The 15,742-nt window shown below is 49.2% G+C and overlaps 1 protein-coding gene across 2 annotated transcripts in view; it reads left to right on the top strand.

The window, feature by feature from the left end:
- The first annotated feature begins 1,609 nt into the window (after positions 1–1,609).
- Positions 1,610–15,742, top strand: part of COL6A2 (collagen type VI alpha 2 chain) — a 29,276-nt gene continuing 15,143 nt past the window's right edge. For both annotated transcript variants that reach the window (XM_084752000.1, XM_084752001.1), the window contains exons 1-11: positions 1,610–1,768; positions 10,859–11,010; positions 11,138–11,736; positions 11,945–11,965; positions 12,754–12,819; positions 14,088–14,141; positions 14,253–14,297; positions 14,621–14,647; positions 14,866–14,892; positions 14,982–15,026; positions 15,393–15,446. In XM_084752000.1, the coding sequence (XP_084608126.1) occupies positions 10,872–11,010; positions 11,138–11,736; positions 11,945–11,965; positions 12,754–12,819; positions 14,088–14,141; positions 14,253–14,297; positions 14,621–14,647; positions 14,866–14,892; positions 14,982–15,026; positions 15,393–15,446 (1,077 nt within the window). In that variant the 5' untranslated portion in view covers positions 1,610–1,768; positions 10,859–10,871. The remainder of the gene's footprint in view (positions 1,769–10,858; positions 11,011–11,137; positions 11,737–11,944; positions 11,966–12,753; positions 12,820–14,087; positions 14,142–14,252; positions 14,298–14,620; positions 14,648–14,865; positions 14,893–14,981; positions 15,027–15,392; positions 15,447–15,742) is intronic.

The raw sequence follows: 15,742 nt of genomic DNA, 5'->3' as shown, positions 1-15,742 counted from the left end.
GGGAAACTACAGCCTTATCACTCCTAGGCTGTCTTGGAGGACTAATCCCTTAGAAAGATCCAGATCTTGGGATCTGCCAGTGTCCTTTCCCTGAAGAGCAGCCAAGGCAGGAAATATACAGAAGCCAAGACAGCCAGGATCAGCTGCAGGCTGGCATGGCCAGATCACAAGCCTGAGCCTCTCGCTCACGGCCACCGGCCACCGTGCAGCTGTCACTCAGGCACACCCTAATCCAGACAGATGCTCATTTGTAGGTGCACACCCACCACAGTCAAAAACACTCAGATTTATAAATATGTCACGGTTGGAGGTGAGGTGGTAAATACCACACACCAGACACTCACTTCCACATACTCACACCTCTGGCTCTCGCCACACCCTACCCACTCAAAAGGCCTCCAGGGCAGAGGCTTGCAATAGCTGCTGCAGCCCATGAAAGCATGGGGACCAATGCTCTACTGCTAATAGTCTAGTCAGGGCTCCAGGTTCTAGGAGCTGCAAATGATAAACGACGGGGGCTGGTATCTCTCAGACTGGAACCTGTATGGACAGCTCTCAGTGGTCACCTTAATGGCATCTTCCTCTTCCTCACAAGAGACACTGTCCCTCATCGAGTGCTGGGCACAAGGACACAAGACGCCCTGGAAGGCGCCTTGGCCCAACTTCTCAGGCTTGAGGCATCAAAAGAGATGACAAAACTTCAGTGGGCAGAGGGGGTAAGGCCCCCAAGACAAGGAAAGCCATCTGTAGGGAAGCCATCTCCAGCGTGGGCTTACTAAAAGTAGTTCCTCCCTGGGTGAGGGTGGGGCGGGGGGAAGGGGTGGAGCTAGATCAGAGATTTGCCCAGCTGCTGATGGGAGGTAAGCCTCAGCACCCCACTGTGCTGCACCCTTAAGAACTGCCCTCAGTTGAGCCCCTTTGCCTAGCCAGACCTACTTCAGGCTGGAAAATGGGGATCCTAGCCAGAGCCTGCCCATGCATCCTGCCAAGGATATGAGCACGCCCAACTCAAAGCCTACCTTCGGGATTCTTAGAGAAAGGGGTGATATAGCAACATCAGTGCCCCCTCACCCTCCTCCTACCTCTTGCCCTTTTGGGGGCCCTCTCTCCCAAGAACCTGGAGAGCAACACAGTGTCCACGGGACCCTAAAGACATACATTGTGCTTGGGAGCTCAACCCCACATCCCACCCACATTCTCTTAAAATACTCAGAGGTCGGGGAACTCCGGCCCATCAGGGTGGGAGTAGCTCCTAACTAAGGCCAGTCCTGGGGTCCCTTCCTTTCAGTAGGTGAGGAAGGAACTTGAGCAAAGACCTAGGAGGCCTGGGAGCCCAGTGACTTGCTAAGGAAAAAAATGTCATCAGGTCCTAGTGTGTGCAGAAAGCATCCAATTCCAGCGCTGCCGGTGTCCTGGCCTGGCCGCTTCCTCCCCCTCTCCTTCCTTTCCTTCCCTCCCCCAGCTCCTTCTTCCACTCCCTCTTTAGTGACTCTGGCATACCCCCCCCCCGCCCCCACCCCCACCCGCTAACCCCGCCCATCCGCGGGGCCGCAGCGCCTCCTGGTGGTCGGTCGAGCTTTCCAGGCATCCGCCCGCTCCAGGCAGGGTTAAAGTGGGAGGCCTCTGGCTTCCTCCCCCTCCCGCTCAGTCTCGGGCGGCCCCTGGGTCCCCTCCCTCCTACCCACTCGGCGCCCGCATCTCGGGCCGTCAGGACCCGGGCTCTCCTCGGAAGTGCCCAGACGGCCTGTCCTCGGAAGTGCCAAGCCAGGTAAGCTTCTTTGCCTGTGGTGCGTCCAGCCTGGACAGGGAAGTGGGGGAACAGAGTTTAGGAGCAGCACCTCAGGGTAGGCAAAGGGGAGTCACAGTTCCATCCAAATTGACGGTCCAGCCCGGGGTTCTAGTCTCCAGGTGGCCTCTAGGTCTCTGTTGGGCAGAGCCTGGGTTGTGGTGCAGGCTTCTTCTTGGTCTGAACCCCACAGATTTCTGCTGACCACTCATGGCCCAGATCTCTACTATGTCCCCAGTCTTCAGACTACCTGGCGTCTAGTCAGACGTCTATTTCCAACAAATCTGAGTTATCTCTAGCCAAGAGGACACCTCCCAAGGGTTAAAGGAACCTACATTGCCTCAGTGGGAAGACACGCTGTGACTCGGACCTGTTGTTAGCCTCTCTGCAGGCCTCAGAGAAGGGCATTTCTCACGGGGAAAGTAGCAGCCACTTGAACTAGTTCCTCACATGTACTTCAAGGTCACCCCGTGGGCAGCAGAGAAGGGAGTCTGAGGTCCTCCCGGTGGGTAGGCCAGGTGCTCTCAGGAGATGCCGCCTCATCTTGCTGCACTTCCACGGTGGTGCTTAGGGAGCAACCAAGCAGGGGTTAAGGAATCGGAAGATGAGTATGGACCCATGTTAATAATGACTGTCACTCCTGGGCTCTACCTATCCCTCGGATTCCCTGGGGCACACCCAGAGCACAGAGGGCACCCTCAGAGACACCTCTCCTAGAGACAGCCAACGCAGTCCCTTCATGAATCTTGGGTAACTCCAGAACTATGCCTGTGCTCACCCGAGGACACGAAGCCAGTGCCATAGAGGGACAAGGCACTTAAAAGGGACATTTAAGGTCCAGATTAAGTTGCACTGTTGTTTTTTCCAATTAAGTAGTTCTGGCTTCAGGGCCAGTACACACTTAGCAAGAAGAAAAAAAAAAGGAAAAGGAAAAAGGTATTTGAAACTTTATTTTACAAAGATGGGAGGTAATGAAAGCATCTGTGGTCCCTTAGAGGGAGGGAAGAGGTGGGGCCAGAGCCTGGGCTTGGACCTGGGGTCCCAGGGAACAGGTGATACCTGGTATTCCAGATTGGGGGGGGGGGAAGCGGTGCTAAGCATAGGGGCATAACGCATCCGTTCTGAGAAGCTGTGCCTCAGTCTTGGGGACAGTGACATTCTGTCTAATGAAATGGTGTCAGGGAGCTGGCACCGACCTTGGAAGAAGCAGAGGAGGCTGCCGCCCCTTGGGCAGCTTGTCTGCTGGAGAGGGAGTTTCTTCCTGTCAGCAGTGATTTGCCAGCATACCCAGGCAGCTCTGCTTTGCAGGGGCCTTTCATCAGGTCTCTCAGTGGGATGTGGGATGCTACTGGCATCAGCAGCTTCCTGATGCGACTCTCAGAACCCAGGATGAGAAGGGGATAGGGATTTTCACAGACTCAGACAGGCATAGGACACCAGCCATATCCGGCCCTCCTAGAGGCTGGCCCTCCTAGAGGCATCTCAGAATAAGGTCAGACTTAGAAGCACCTACAATCTAACCCAGCAGGGACTCTGGGGTCGCTGAATGCAGTGTAGCCAGACTGTTCACAGCTCAAAGTACTGGGTTAAGAGGCTGGGGATAGCATGACTTCTAGAATACAGATGATGACTTCGGTGTTGTTTGTTTGTTCCTTTTACACAGTCCCGCACTTCACTAAGGCAGCCTCTTTTGCACCATCATGAAATCTAGGGATCTAGGGAACCCCCCACACACGTAGAAGGAATTGTGGGATACTGCACATGAGCAGACTTGGGAACCCAGCCTCTGCCCTCGACACTGGGATTGGCCAGACTATGAGCAGCATCTCCGTGGGCTCCCACAGACCCACCAGAGATCTAAGACATAGACACTAGCTAGACATGGGGTAGCTTCCTAGTCCGTGTGGAAGACAGTGAAATGGCCAGGGTACGGGGAGCTCCGTTCTGAGCGGCCCTGGCGCCACCCGTTGTCAGCTACGTACCAGAGGAGTGGAGCAGAGCTAGGATCCTCTGCTGTGTGCGGATCCTCCCATCTTAGTGTGCGGTGCCTTGCTGTGGGTTTGTCCTGCCTCAATTGTGTGGCATCATCAGATCACTGGCCATAGGTTTATTGTGATTTGCCTGGGCACAATTTTCCCAGGTTCCTATTAGATGGCTGTGTGGTGAGACCCTGGAGAGGGAGAATAATAATAATAATAATATTTTTTAAATATATATATATATCATAAAGACATACCCAGACATGGAAGAGCCATATCACTTGACAGTACATTTCTAATTTTTTGAGCTGCCTCCAGGGTTTTGACCCCAACTTCACCAGCTTACATTCTCATCAACAGTGCTCGGGGTCCCAAATTGCTTCATGTCCCCACCACTTGTCATTTTCTGATTGTTTTCAGTTAGTCTCTGTGCGAGTGTGTGTACATGTGGGCACACTTGAGCACTAGGGCTCAAACCTAGGATCGTGTGCATGCTAGGTAGATATTCTACCCCTGAGCCACACCCCTAATCCTACACTGTTGCTTTTAATATTAATTGGGTGTATAGAACGGTTACTGTGTTTCCACTTTAACTATAATTGAGTTTTCTTCAAAGCATTTTTTTTTTGCTGACCTAGCTAAATATTTGTTCATTTTGTTGTTTCTTTTTTTCCTAAGAATAGTGTTTAGTTTCGTTGACTTTCTCATTTATTTTTAATTTGTGTCTTGTTTTTCTCTATTCATCTTTATTATCCTCCGATACTCCTGGATTTACTCTGTTGTGCTTTTTCTAAATTGTAAAATAGGTGTTCATCTGAGCTCTGTCTTGGTTTTGGTGTAAGCTTTTTACAGCTGTGTGCCTCCCTGCTAGCACAGATTCTGCCTTGTTAGTTTTGTCCTGCCTTTAAGGGTTTTCTTACTTCCCTTGTTTGTTTGTTTGTTTGTTTGTTTTGTTTTTTTAATCTGTTGGTTGTTTTAGGAGCCTGGTATTTAACTTTCTGAAGTTTGTCATTTCCTAGCTTCTCCTTGTTACTAATTTCTAACTTTGTTCCACTGGGCTCTAAGAAGGTGTTTTAGGGTGTCCATCTTGGCAAAGCTATGGACCTAGGCATTGCTGTGTCTCCCATTGCTGCACTTCCCTCCCTGTCTTGATGAAGTGACTTCCCAAGTATGTAAAGGACTGAAACTATATTCCCCACTTTATTTTTTTCTCTGTCTCCTCTTTGGAGCCATGCATTCAAAAGCAGTGACATGACCAGAGGACGTCACAGTTTACAGTTACACTTCAGGCTGGATCTTGTCACAGAGGCTGTCTGCAGACATCAAAGACAAAAATCAGAACCTCAGATCTTGGGGGGGGGGGCAGGTTCTGAGTTCCAGCTACACCATTATTAGGCTCAAATCTCCATTTTTCAGCAAATTGTCACAAAGGGTGTGAAAGGGGAGTAGCACTTCATCCAGAATGAAATGGGAGATGAAACCATGGCAGGTCAGTAGATATGTACACCAAGAAAGAAAGGGCAGGCCTGGCTCAGTGCAGAGTGTGTGACTAATAAAGGGAAGCAATAAATCAATAGACCCTGTATATGAAAATGGCCCAGTGGTAGATGTACTAGACAAAGATGTCAAAATAGCTCTATTTAAAATGCTTAAAGAACTAACGGAGGATATAAACAAGTTGGGAAGTAATGTATTAATAAAATAAAAATGCCAGGCCTGGCATGGTGGCACACGCCTTTAATCCCAGCACTCGGGAGGTAGAGTTAGGCGGGTTGCTGTGAGTTTGAGGCCAGCCTGGTCTACAAAGTGAGTCCAGGACAGCCAAGGCTACACAGAGAAACCCTGTCTCGAAAAACAAACAAAATAAAATAAAAACAAAAATGCCAGTGAAGTGCCATAAAAAACTAAAAATAACCCAAAAATATCTAAAAAGTACAGAATTGAAATGAAAATTTTACTAGAGAGGGTCAGAGGCATATTTGAGCAATGGGAAGAGAGAGTTCGTGAACTTGAAGAGAGAACAAGAGAAATTGTCAAGTCTATGGAACAGAAAGAAAATTCTTGAGAAAAGTGAACAGTCTCAGAAGCCCATGGAGCATCAAGAAGAGCAACATGTGCACTACTGGAGTCTCATAAGAAGAGAGAGCAAGCCAGGAGTGATGGTGCAGGCCTGTAATCCCAGCGCTCAGGAAGGCTGAGGCAAGCGGATCTCTGTGAGTTCAAGGCCAGCCTGCTCTACAAAGTGAGTCCAGGACAGCCAGGGCTACACAAAGAAACCCTGTCTGGAAAAACCAAAGGAAAGGAAGAGGAGGAGAAGGAGCAGGAGGAAGAGGAGGAGGAGAAGGAGAAAAAGAAGAAGAGATCTGAGGGGGAAAACTTCAAAATTTTGATAAATGACATGAATATAAACATTGAAGAAGCGGATGAACTCGGAGAGGCCTACACTAAGAGCCATCATAATTCAACTCTGAAGACAAAATCTTGAAGGCAGTGAGAAAGGATGACTTAAAGGAGCCTTGATCAGTTTGCTGGTAGATTTCTTACCAAAGTTTGAGTCCAGTGGCAGAAGGCTAATATAGTCAAGGTGCTGATGGTAAAATTGTATCAACCAAGAAGCCTAAATGTGGCAAAAACTGGTCTTTGAAAGTAAGGTCGAAACAAAGACATCACTAGATCAACAAAAGCCAAGAAAGTTCCTCCTCTGCTTCTGACCAGAGAAGAGCGCTAAAGGAAGTAATCCTGAAGGCTAATCTGAAGGATGATATCAAGACAATAATGAAAAAGTCATAGTCAAGACAATAGCTAAAAGTCGCAAGAAGGGATAAGTATCTAAGAAAAGGAAAATGCAGGGGTGGCTGCTAAAAGCTAGTGTTACTGTAACAGTGCAGAGTAGCTTTCTGCAGGATTTGAAAAGCTAAGATGTTTTTTAAAAAATTATTAGTCTGAAAACTAGTGTTGCAATTTTGATTTGTAATTCAAGGTCTCTTTGCTATATGATTTAAGAAATTAGTATATTAAAATGCTAATTAAAAGGATAGAAAGATGGCTCCGCAGTTAAGAGAGCACTGGCTGCCCTTCCATAGGACCCAGAATCTATTCCCAGCACCCACATAGCAGCTCATTACAGTCTGTAACTCCAGTTCCAGGGCATTAAACACCCTCTATGACCTCCACAGGCACCAGGCACACACGGAGTACACAGACAAATATGCAAGCAAAACGCCTATCCACATAAAATAAAAATAAAGAAATTAACTATAATATTGTTATGTTTTGAAATGATATGTGGTGAGCCTTCCGTTTCACTTTTTACATGTATAAATTCATCCACAGATTGAAAATAAAGTTGTGTCTGTACTGAATGTTTACAGACCTTTTACTCCCTGTTGATGTCTTTAAAATGCCACATAACAAGTATTTATATAGAATTTTCATTGCGCTTCACATTAACAGCAGCATAGACATAATTTCAGGCATACAGGAAGATATGCATAAGCTACATGCATTATCATTTTATATTAGGGAGTTGAGCATCAGATTTATGTATCTAAAGGAGGTCCTGGAGCCAGCCCCCTAAGATGCTGAGGAACAGTTATATGAGAACGGAGTTTTTAAAAGTGTGTGTGTGTGTGTGTGTGTGTGTGTGTGTGTGTGTGTGTCAGGTCCTGTAGGCTCAGTTTTCTTAACAACTATTTTTTATTATAACTAACCGAGCATATGTCACTTATAGCCTGACTAACCAAACCAATAGGAAAAGAGAATTAAGGAACACAATAACAAAACTGTAAGGATATCAGTTCCGGGGAGCGATTCTCCTGGCGTCAACAGCAGGATTTCTTCTGTTGGAACCTGGAGTAACCAGAACCCGGAACCTTAGCAGGAGCCGGAGCCCAGAAGCCTTCCCTCGAGCAATTCTCTCTAGGAGCTTCTCGAAGTGGAGCGATGAACAGCCAAAACTGCCTGAAGTCTCCAAAAGGCCCCAGCTCCAGTTTTTGGCTCATTTATATATCTCCTCCCAGGGTCTGTTCACGGGATCTTTTCGGCTGTCAACAATCAAGCTCCCGCACGAGGTGCTTGGTCTTCTAGTGGATTAACCTCACTTGTTCTCTCACAAGACTGTTCCGATCCCACACTTGGGATCCTGAAAAACAGGCTTATCTCTCCTTCATCTCCCCCTTTCTATTTAATAAAATAAGCTATATACAACAAAATAAGAATTATCTATTAAGTCAACATTTACAAGGACCAGCCCATTTGTAGTTAACTATTTTAAAGAAATTGTTCCACTATTCTATGTTACTGATTTTTTATCCTAATGTCTAAATTTTTTTAAAAACTAAACTTATATTAATACCATGGCTATCTAGTCTTCAACTCCATCAGAGATCCCAGAAGGAAAAACTATCTACTATGAAGGAAGTGCAGGCAAGCAACTTCCAAAAGTATTGACAGGACAGAGAGCTGACTTTCTGGACAGTCACAAGTTCCTCTCCATTGTCGGGGCATCCAGTCTTCAGCCAGCTGGCCCAAGGCATCTGACAAGGTTCCCTGACGCTGCAGTTACAGAAGATTGTGGTGCTGGGAATTAACCTTGGGTCTTCTCTCTAGAGTAATATACCTTTTTTTCTTTTTTTCTTTTCTCTTCCCCTCCCCCCAGACAGGGTTTCTCTGTGTAGCCCTGGCTGTCCTGGACTTGCATTGTAGACCAGGCTGGCCTCGAACTCACAGGGACCCACCTGCCTCTGCCTCCCAAGTGCTAGGATTAAAAACGTGCGCCACCACCGCCTGGTGCAATATACCTTCTTAACGCTGGGCAATATCTCCAGCCCCAGGATGGAGCTTTATGACATCAGTAACTGAAAGGGGGCGAGAACAGAGAAATTAGAGGTGGAGAATCTTTATGTCATTAAATTAGTGCAAATTATAACACTTTCAATCTTAGGGAGTGAAATAAAGTCCTCCCGGCGACCACCAAGAAAGAATACACAAATACCAAAGAAATGAGGATGGTATTTAAGCATTTCACTACTAAAATTCAACCAAACATACTGTAGAAAGCTACACAAAAATTTAGGAACACAAATGTATAAAGTACAGAGAATGCAAAATTGGAAGACACCTTTTGTCAGTAACTACTTTTAATGAAATGTGATTAAACTCTGCAAATGAGCTACAGAGATTGGTAGGATGGAGAAAAACAAAACAAAACAAACAAACAAACAAAAAACCCAGTCCCACTTCATGCTCTCTACAATAGACTCACTTTAGAGCTATATGTTAACAGTGACGGGATGGAAAAGGAAATTCAGTATAAACAGAGAGAAAAGGGGTAGCTGTGTTAACATCAGCTAGAACAGACTTTACTTTTTGAAAATACTGAAGAGACAAAGGACGTTACACATTGGTGCGAGGCTCGATACAAACAAGGGGACATGACAGGCCTAAGATTTTATCCACCTCGTAACAGTCCATCAAAACGTTTGCGATTTTAATCTTGGCTCACAAGGTGGAGCCTTTTGTACGGCCCAGGCTTGCCTCAAACACTCAGTCCTCCTGCCTCCATGTCCCATGTGCTGAGATCACAAACAGATACCTCACCCTAGAAGCTGCACACCGTCATCTTGTTGTCCAGCACAATTTGATGTGAGAACACTACACAAGCATATGAAGCCCAGGACGTGAAATTTTGAGGTTATCTTGGAGCAGCTGTGGCTGTCTATGGGACTGCCAATGAATTGTTTCCTTTAGGTGTTTCCTCCTGAAGCATGTTGTTGCTCATTTGTTTCTTTCCTATGCAGATAGTTTTAGAAATCTCGTTACAAATTAGACTTTACAAGCGGTACACTTCACATGGGTGTGCCTAATTAGTTCGGTTTTCCCGGTACTAGGCTTTCATGGTCTTCAACACAAGGTCCCTCTGTGGTGTTTTAATTGTCTCTACTGAGGCCACCTGTCTCCTCAGTTACTGTCTGTTTTGCTCACTTTGCTTTCCAGGATTTATTCTCTGCCCCTTCTCTGTTCTGGCCTTCTATAGCACAATTCTTTGGGTATAAGTTTATTTCATCTTTTTTAAATAAACTGGGTTTTTTTGTTTGTTTGTTTGTTTGTTTTTGTTGTTGTTGTTGTTTTTGAGATAGGATCTTTCTATGTGGCCCAGCTGGTCTTGAGCTTGTGGCTTCTGTCTCAGACTCCCAAATGCTGGAATTACAAGTGTGTGGGTCCTGCCTGATTTCTTCCATCCTTAGTATCAAACCCACTGTTCACTGGCTCCACTTTTTTTTCTTTCTTTTTTTTGTTTTTGTTTTTTTGTTTGTTTTTTGTGGCAGAGTTTCCCTGTGTAGCCCTGGCTGTCCTGAATTTGCTTTGTAGACCAGGCTGGCCTCAAACTCACAGAGATCCACCTGCCTCTGCCTCCCGAGTGCTCAGATTAAAAGCGTGTGCCACCACCGGCTAATTTCAACTAAAACAATGTAACATCTGAAATCTAGTACTTTCTCTGACTGAAGCAACTCCCTAGATAACATATTAGGACAGAGTCTCTCCTGGGCCACAGCTGCCCCTGCTCCAGCGTGTCTGTGTTGTTGTTTCTTTTCTAGTGCCCTGGCTGCACCTACAGTGGAGAAAGGGCTGCCCTCAGCCTCCTGGTGCCTGACGGAGAGTCATACTAAAAATCACTGTGTCTGACTAGCCCTGGCCCCACTCAGACCATACCAATGCCCCATGAGAAAGGGGGCCCAGGCCACAGGGAGAGGGACGTGCCCAGGGTCCCACACTGAAGCTAGGACCTGCCCACCGAATGAAGTGGGCATGTTCCTCCTTCCCCTGTCCCCAGTGCAGACCTCGGAGTGAGAAGTGTAAAGAGATACGGCTCCCTGATGTTTCCAACCCACTCAAACAGGCCCATCCTGACCCCAGAACTAGGAAGAGCTGAGCGGAGAGGCTCAGTTCCCCAGCGGGGGGAGGCAACAACATGGAGCATGTTTCCTCAAGGGATAACGAGCTTTGTGCACCCCACCCCGGGAGGGCAGTGATGCAGATTGGGGAAGGGGGGGGGAGCGGGGGGTATCTATTATGGCCCCACCTCTTATTTCAGGACATCAGGGCACATGACTACTATCAAGATGCTCCAGGGTCCTTTTTCTGTGCTCCTGCTTGGGGGGCTCTTGGGGGTCCTCCATGCCCAGCAGCAACAGGAAGTCATCTCACCTGACATCTCCACTGTTGACAGGAACAACAACTGTCCAGGTACCTGAGTCGGGGCTCTAGGGTTCTGAGAGGGAAGCGGTATTCATAGGGTAATGGCGGGCTCATATCATAGCCCCCGCTCGGCAGGCTCTGATGGGTCCCATGTCACCCCTTCCCCCACCTCCAGAGAAGGCTGACTGTCCAGTCAACGTGTACTTCGTGTTGGACACCTCGGAGAGCGTGGCCATGCAGTCCCCCACAGACAGCCTGCTTTATCACATGCAGCAGTTCGTACCTCAGTTTATCAGCCAGCTGCAGAATGAATTTTACCTGGACCAGGTGGCCCTGAGCTGGCGCTACGGCGGTCTCCACTTCTCGGACCAGGTGGAGGTGTTCAGCTCACCAGGCAGCGACCGGGCCTCCTTCACTAAGAGCCTACAAAGCATCCGCTCCTTCCGCAGGGGCACCTTTACCGACTGCGCGCTGGCCAACATGACGCAGCAGATCCGGCAGCACGTTGGCCGAGGCGTGGTTAACTTTGCCGTGGTCATCACCGATGGCCACGTCACAGGCAGTCCCTGCGGGGGCATCAAAATGCAGGCCGAGCGTGCCCGCGAGGAGGGCATCCGGCTCTTTGCCGTGGCCCCTAACAGGAACCTAAATGAGCAAGGCCTGCGGGACATCGCCAGCACCCCACACGAGCTCTACCGCAACAACTATGCCACCATGCGGCCCGACTCTACTGAGATTGACCAGGAGACCATCAACCGCATCATCAAGGTCATGGTGAGCAGCTGTGGCTTGGGCAGAGACTAGGGATGCTGTCCACCCACCAGTGTGGCAGCAGTCAGAGTTCAGTGTGTCCCTCTGTGAGTAAAGCAGTTGAGGGAGGTTGGAGTCAAGCTGTCTCATATCCGTGATCCCCGCCCAGATTCAGGAGGTGGCACACAGGTGTCTAGGTTCGGGCTAATCTGGGTCTCTGTCTTTTCTGCAGAAACACGAAGCCTATGGTGAGGTGAGTTGGCTCCGTCACTACAGCCCAGCCTATGCTACCTGCTGGCCACCAAGACTGCTGACCCAGCAGAGGATCAACACTACACTCCCGGTTTCCCAGGGCCTTGCTTGAGCAGACCAGAGTAACAGAAGGACTGAAGTCCCCGTCTGCTCTGTTGGGCCTCATGCTCATGAGCGTCGATGAAACGCCAGTCCCATCCCCAGTCACCTTAGGCTATTTAGTACCCCCGGCCCTGGGGCTGGGGGCTGGTACTGATGTTATCCACCAAACACATGACTTCTGGAGAAGCTGAGTCATGTCACAGACTCAGGGAGGAGGCAGGGGAGGGGCTTTATCCAACCCAGACTGGAAGTTACCACGTGCCTGTCTTGAGGTCGTACAGCCTTTTGGAAGGTGTCCCTTTGGGAAAGGGGAGCAGGTCCCCAAAGTCCCACCCTACTCCTTCTGTGGAAACACTCCATCCTAGAACTGCTACTTGAAAGAATGGCACATCAGTCCCTGGACACAGACGGTGCCTAGCCATGGCCAGAGCTCTTTGGTCTTTGTTATTGTTGGTCATTGTTTAGCTTAGCCTTGTGTACCCAAACCCTGGCTGGATGGTTTGACTGAACCCTGGCTTCTACCTGCCTAGGACCCTGTGTCTCAGCCTTCATCCCTGTGCTGCTTGTCCCTATGGGAATGTGTGGGCACCTCTTCCGAGAGCCCAAGGTTCTGCCTGACCCCATTCCATACCCATCTGGGGACTCATCCTACACCCTAACCTCTGCTGTCTATCCACCTCCTTTCAGTGCTACAAAGTGAGCTGCCTTGAGATTGTTGGACCTCACGGGCCCAAGGGCTACCGGGGACAGAAGGTAAGCTGCCGGGAGACCCTGTGGCCTAGGCTTCAGCAAGCCCCACTGTGTGAATTCCACAGTGAAGGCCAGCTGCCTGTGGGTGGCCTCGGCACTTCCGCACTTGGGGAAAAAGAAACTAAAATCTGGGTTCTGTTCACTTCCTTTTAAGTGGTGTTTTGAGAGAGGCAGGAAATGCTTTTACAAATCATTCAGATGCCACTTAAAATTCATTCGTGAAGTAAACCAACGTGCTCATGTTGCACGCTACATTTCTGCCAGTGACATGATTGCTGATTAGCGTAAGGCACCCACTCAGAGGCTTGCTTAGTTCTAGGCTGGCTGTAAGGACTCAGCTTTGAATGGTTAGCCAGCATTTTTCTAACAACAGGACTGTATAAAATAGATCCCTTCCAATTTCACTCCCCCAGTGTCTGAAACTAACAGTCCATATGTCAGAAACCAGAGGGATAGAAATGCAACCAGGCGCTTGAAGTGGCTTTGACAAGTGCACGGGGAGCTTCTACAGCAATGGACAGCTGGGAGATATATCTCCTGTGCCAGGCGTCCCCTGGCTTGGCTTCTTCCAGTCCTGGCCACAAGAAGGGCCCACCCTGTCACCACTCAGGGCCACCTTACAACTCACACAGCAGAGTGGTGATCCAGAAGGTGGATGCCACAGGGACTTTGGAGCAGGGCTGAGACACACTAGCAGATCTGACCATGGATCCTGCTTGATCTCTCTCCCTCCTCTCTCCTTTGCCTCTTGACTTTTTTTTCCTTTCCTTTTGTTCTTTTGCATTTAAAGTTGAAAGACCATTAATAAGCAGGTGCAGTTTATTTAGTAAAGCTCTGGTATAAAGTTAAAACTTTGAACTCCTAGGGAGTCTAATTTTATGTAGTTTTCTGAAGCCCCAATCTTGCTAGTTCCTTCGATCCATACCTTACCCGTGCTCATCCCAAGAGGATGTAATGCCCCCCCCCAGTGCCATGCTGCCAGTGTCAGCTGTGGCCTGGGCTGTGGTACAGACGTCCCAGGACTAGCATCCCCAGCTGAGAAGCTGCTCTGTCGCGTTTGCAGTGTGACTTCATGGAGAGCTGTCTGTCACGGCTCAAAGGAGAGTCAGCAAGAGCCTGGTGGCGCCACCTAGGCCCTCAGGGGCAGCTGGTCTCAGTCCAAGATGTTGCCACCTGGGGAGGGACCAACAGCTTTTGCCATACCACTTCTCATAGGAGATGACAGGGTTCCCTTGCCTCAATTTACCCTTTTCCCTGTCTTCTACTTTTAGGGTGCCAAAGGCAACATGGGTGAGCCAGGAGAGCCTGGACAGAAGGGGAGACAGGTAAGGTCCCCATAGAGCCTCTGGCCCCCAACCCCTGGACTTGACCTTTAATCACTCTCCCTGCACCCAGGGCTGGAATCACACCCAAGGCTTTTTGTACCTTCTTCACAGGGAGACCCTGGCATCGAAGGGCCCATTGGATTCCCAGGACCTAAGGCAAGTTCCCTACCCAGGGCTGGGATGGGGGAAGGGAAGTGGGGGAAGGGCAGTTTGGGGCAATTCCCTATTGCCCTTGGGGATGTTCACAGCCCACGCCCTGTTGCCAAAAAAGAGAAATGCCTCTACAGTCTGAAGGTCACTCCAACACTCCTCCTCTATCAAAGCATGTGTTCAGGACCCACACATGACTTCCAGGAGTGAAACAGCCAACTGTGCACACCCTCGATGCTGGGTCTCAGCTGTCCATCACATCTGTTTCTCCAGGGCTCCACCACTGACATGCCCTCGGTGACACCCTGTCTTTTCCTTTCTGCCCTCAGGGTGTCCCTGGCTTCAAGGGAGAGAAGGTAAGTGGTGATGCTGCCCAGGACAATAGTTAGCTACTTCGTCCACCTGACCTGACGGCATGACAGCCCCCTGTGGCAGCAGCTCCTGGAGGCGGACCTAGGCTTCTCACCACTGGTCTTGGTCACATTTGAGCTGAGGGTCTTCATTCGCACCCCAAAGACAACAGTGTCTGTGAAGCCTGGAACCTCAACCCACGTTTTACTTTCCTCCTCTACAGGGTGAATTTGGATCAGATGGTCGGAAGGTAAGCCTGAGTAAGGGAATTGTGCTCCCTGACTGGCTGCTCAGAATGACCAAGGATTGGGACTAACTAGTCCTCTCTTTCTTCTCCAGGGAGCCCCCGGCCTAGCTGGCAAGAATGGAACAGACGGACAGAAGGTAATCGTAAGCCCCATTCCAGCTGCCAGACACTGCCATGCACCTCCCCCCAACACACACACACACACACACACACACACGCACATAATTATATTCACACAGATATAGATGCATAAACATACACACACGCATGCATGCACATACCCAGTGAGGACATTCTGCACCCGTGCACCTGGCCTGGTCCCAGGATTCGGTCTCCATGGAGACAGAAAGAAGCAAAAGGGCAACACCCTGCCCCCCCCCACCCCATCACTTTCCAGTGCTCTGACTAGAGTGTAGTCAGCTTGTCATACAAGGGCCCAAGCAGTGCTGTCACTGACTTGCAGGGACCTCAGATCTGCATTCTGATATTCCTACTTCTTTCAGGGCAAACTGGGACGCATTGGGCCTCCTGGTTGCAAGGGAGACCCAGGAAGTCGGGTGAGTGACGTCACCATCCTCCCTGTCTATCACATGAAATATCATTGAGAGGACGTGGGTACCAGGCAGGGTTGGAAGCAAATCTTAGGATTCTCTCTTCTGCTCAGCCTCTCCCTGCTTGACCCCCACCCCAGTCTGGAACTCTGTTAGTCTTGGGGTCACAACCCATCCCTTCAGGAGCCTATGAGCCAACCCTTGAATATGTATGGTTACCAGGCCATGGGGGAGCTCATGGCTCTAGTCTGGGAAGTTCTGAAACTCTGAGGACCAGTCTTTAGGCAAGGCTCTTGTTGAGC

The sequence above is a fragment of the Acomys minous genome (assembly GCF_964271855.1).
Source record: "Acomys minous genome assembly, chromosome: 13".
Lineage (NCBI taxonomy): Eukaryota > Metazoa > Chordata > Mammalia > Rodentia > Muridae > Acomys > Acomys minous.
Note: the sequence above shows the minus strand (reverse complement) of the source record. Positions and strands in the feature narration are given on the sequence as shown.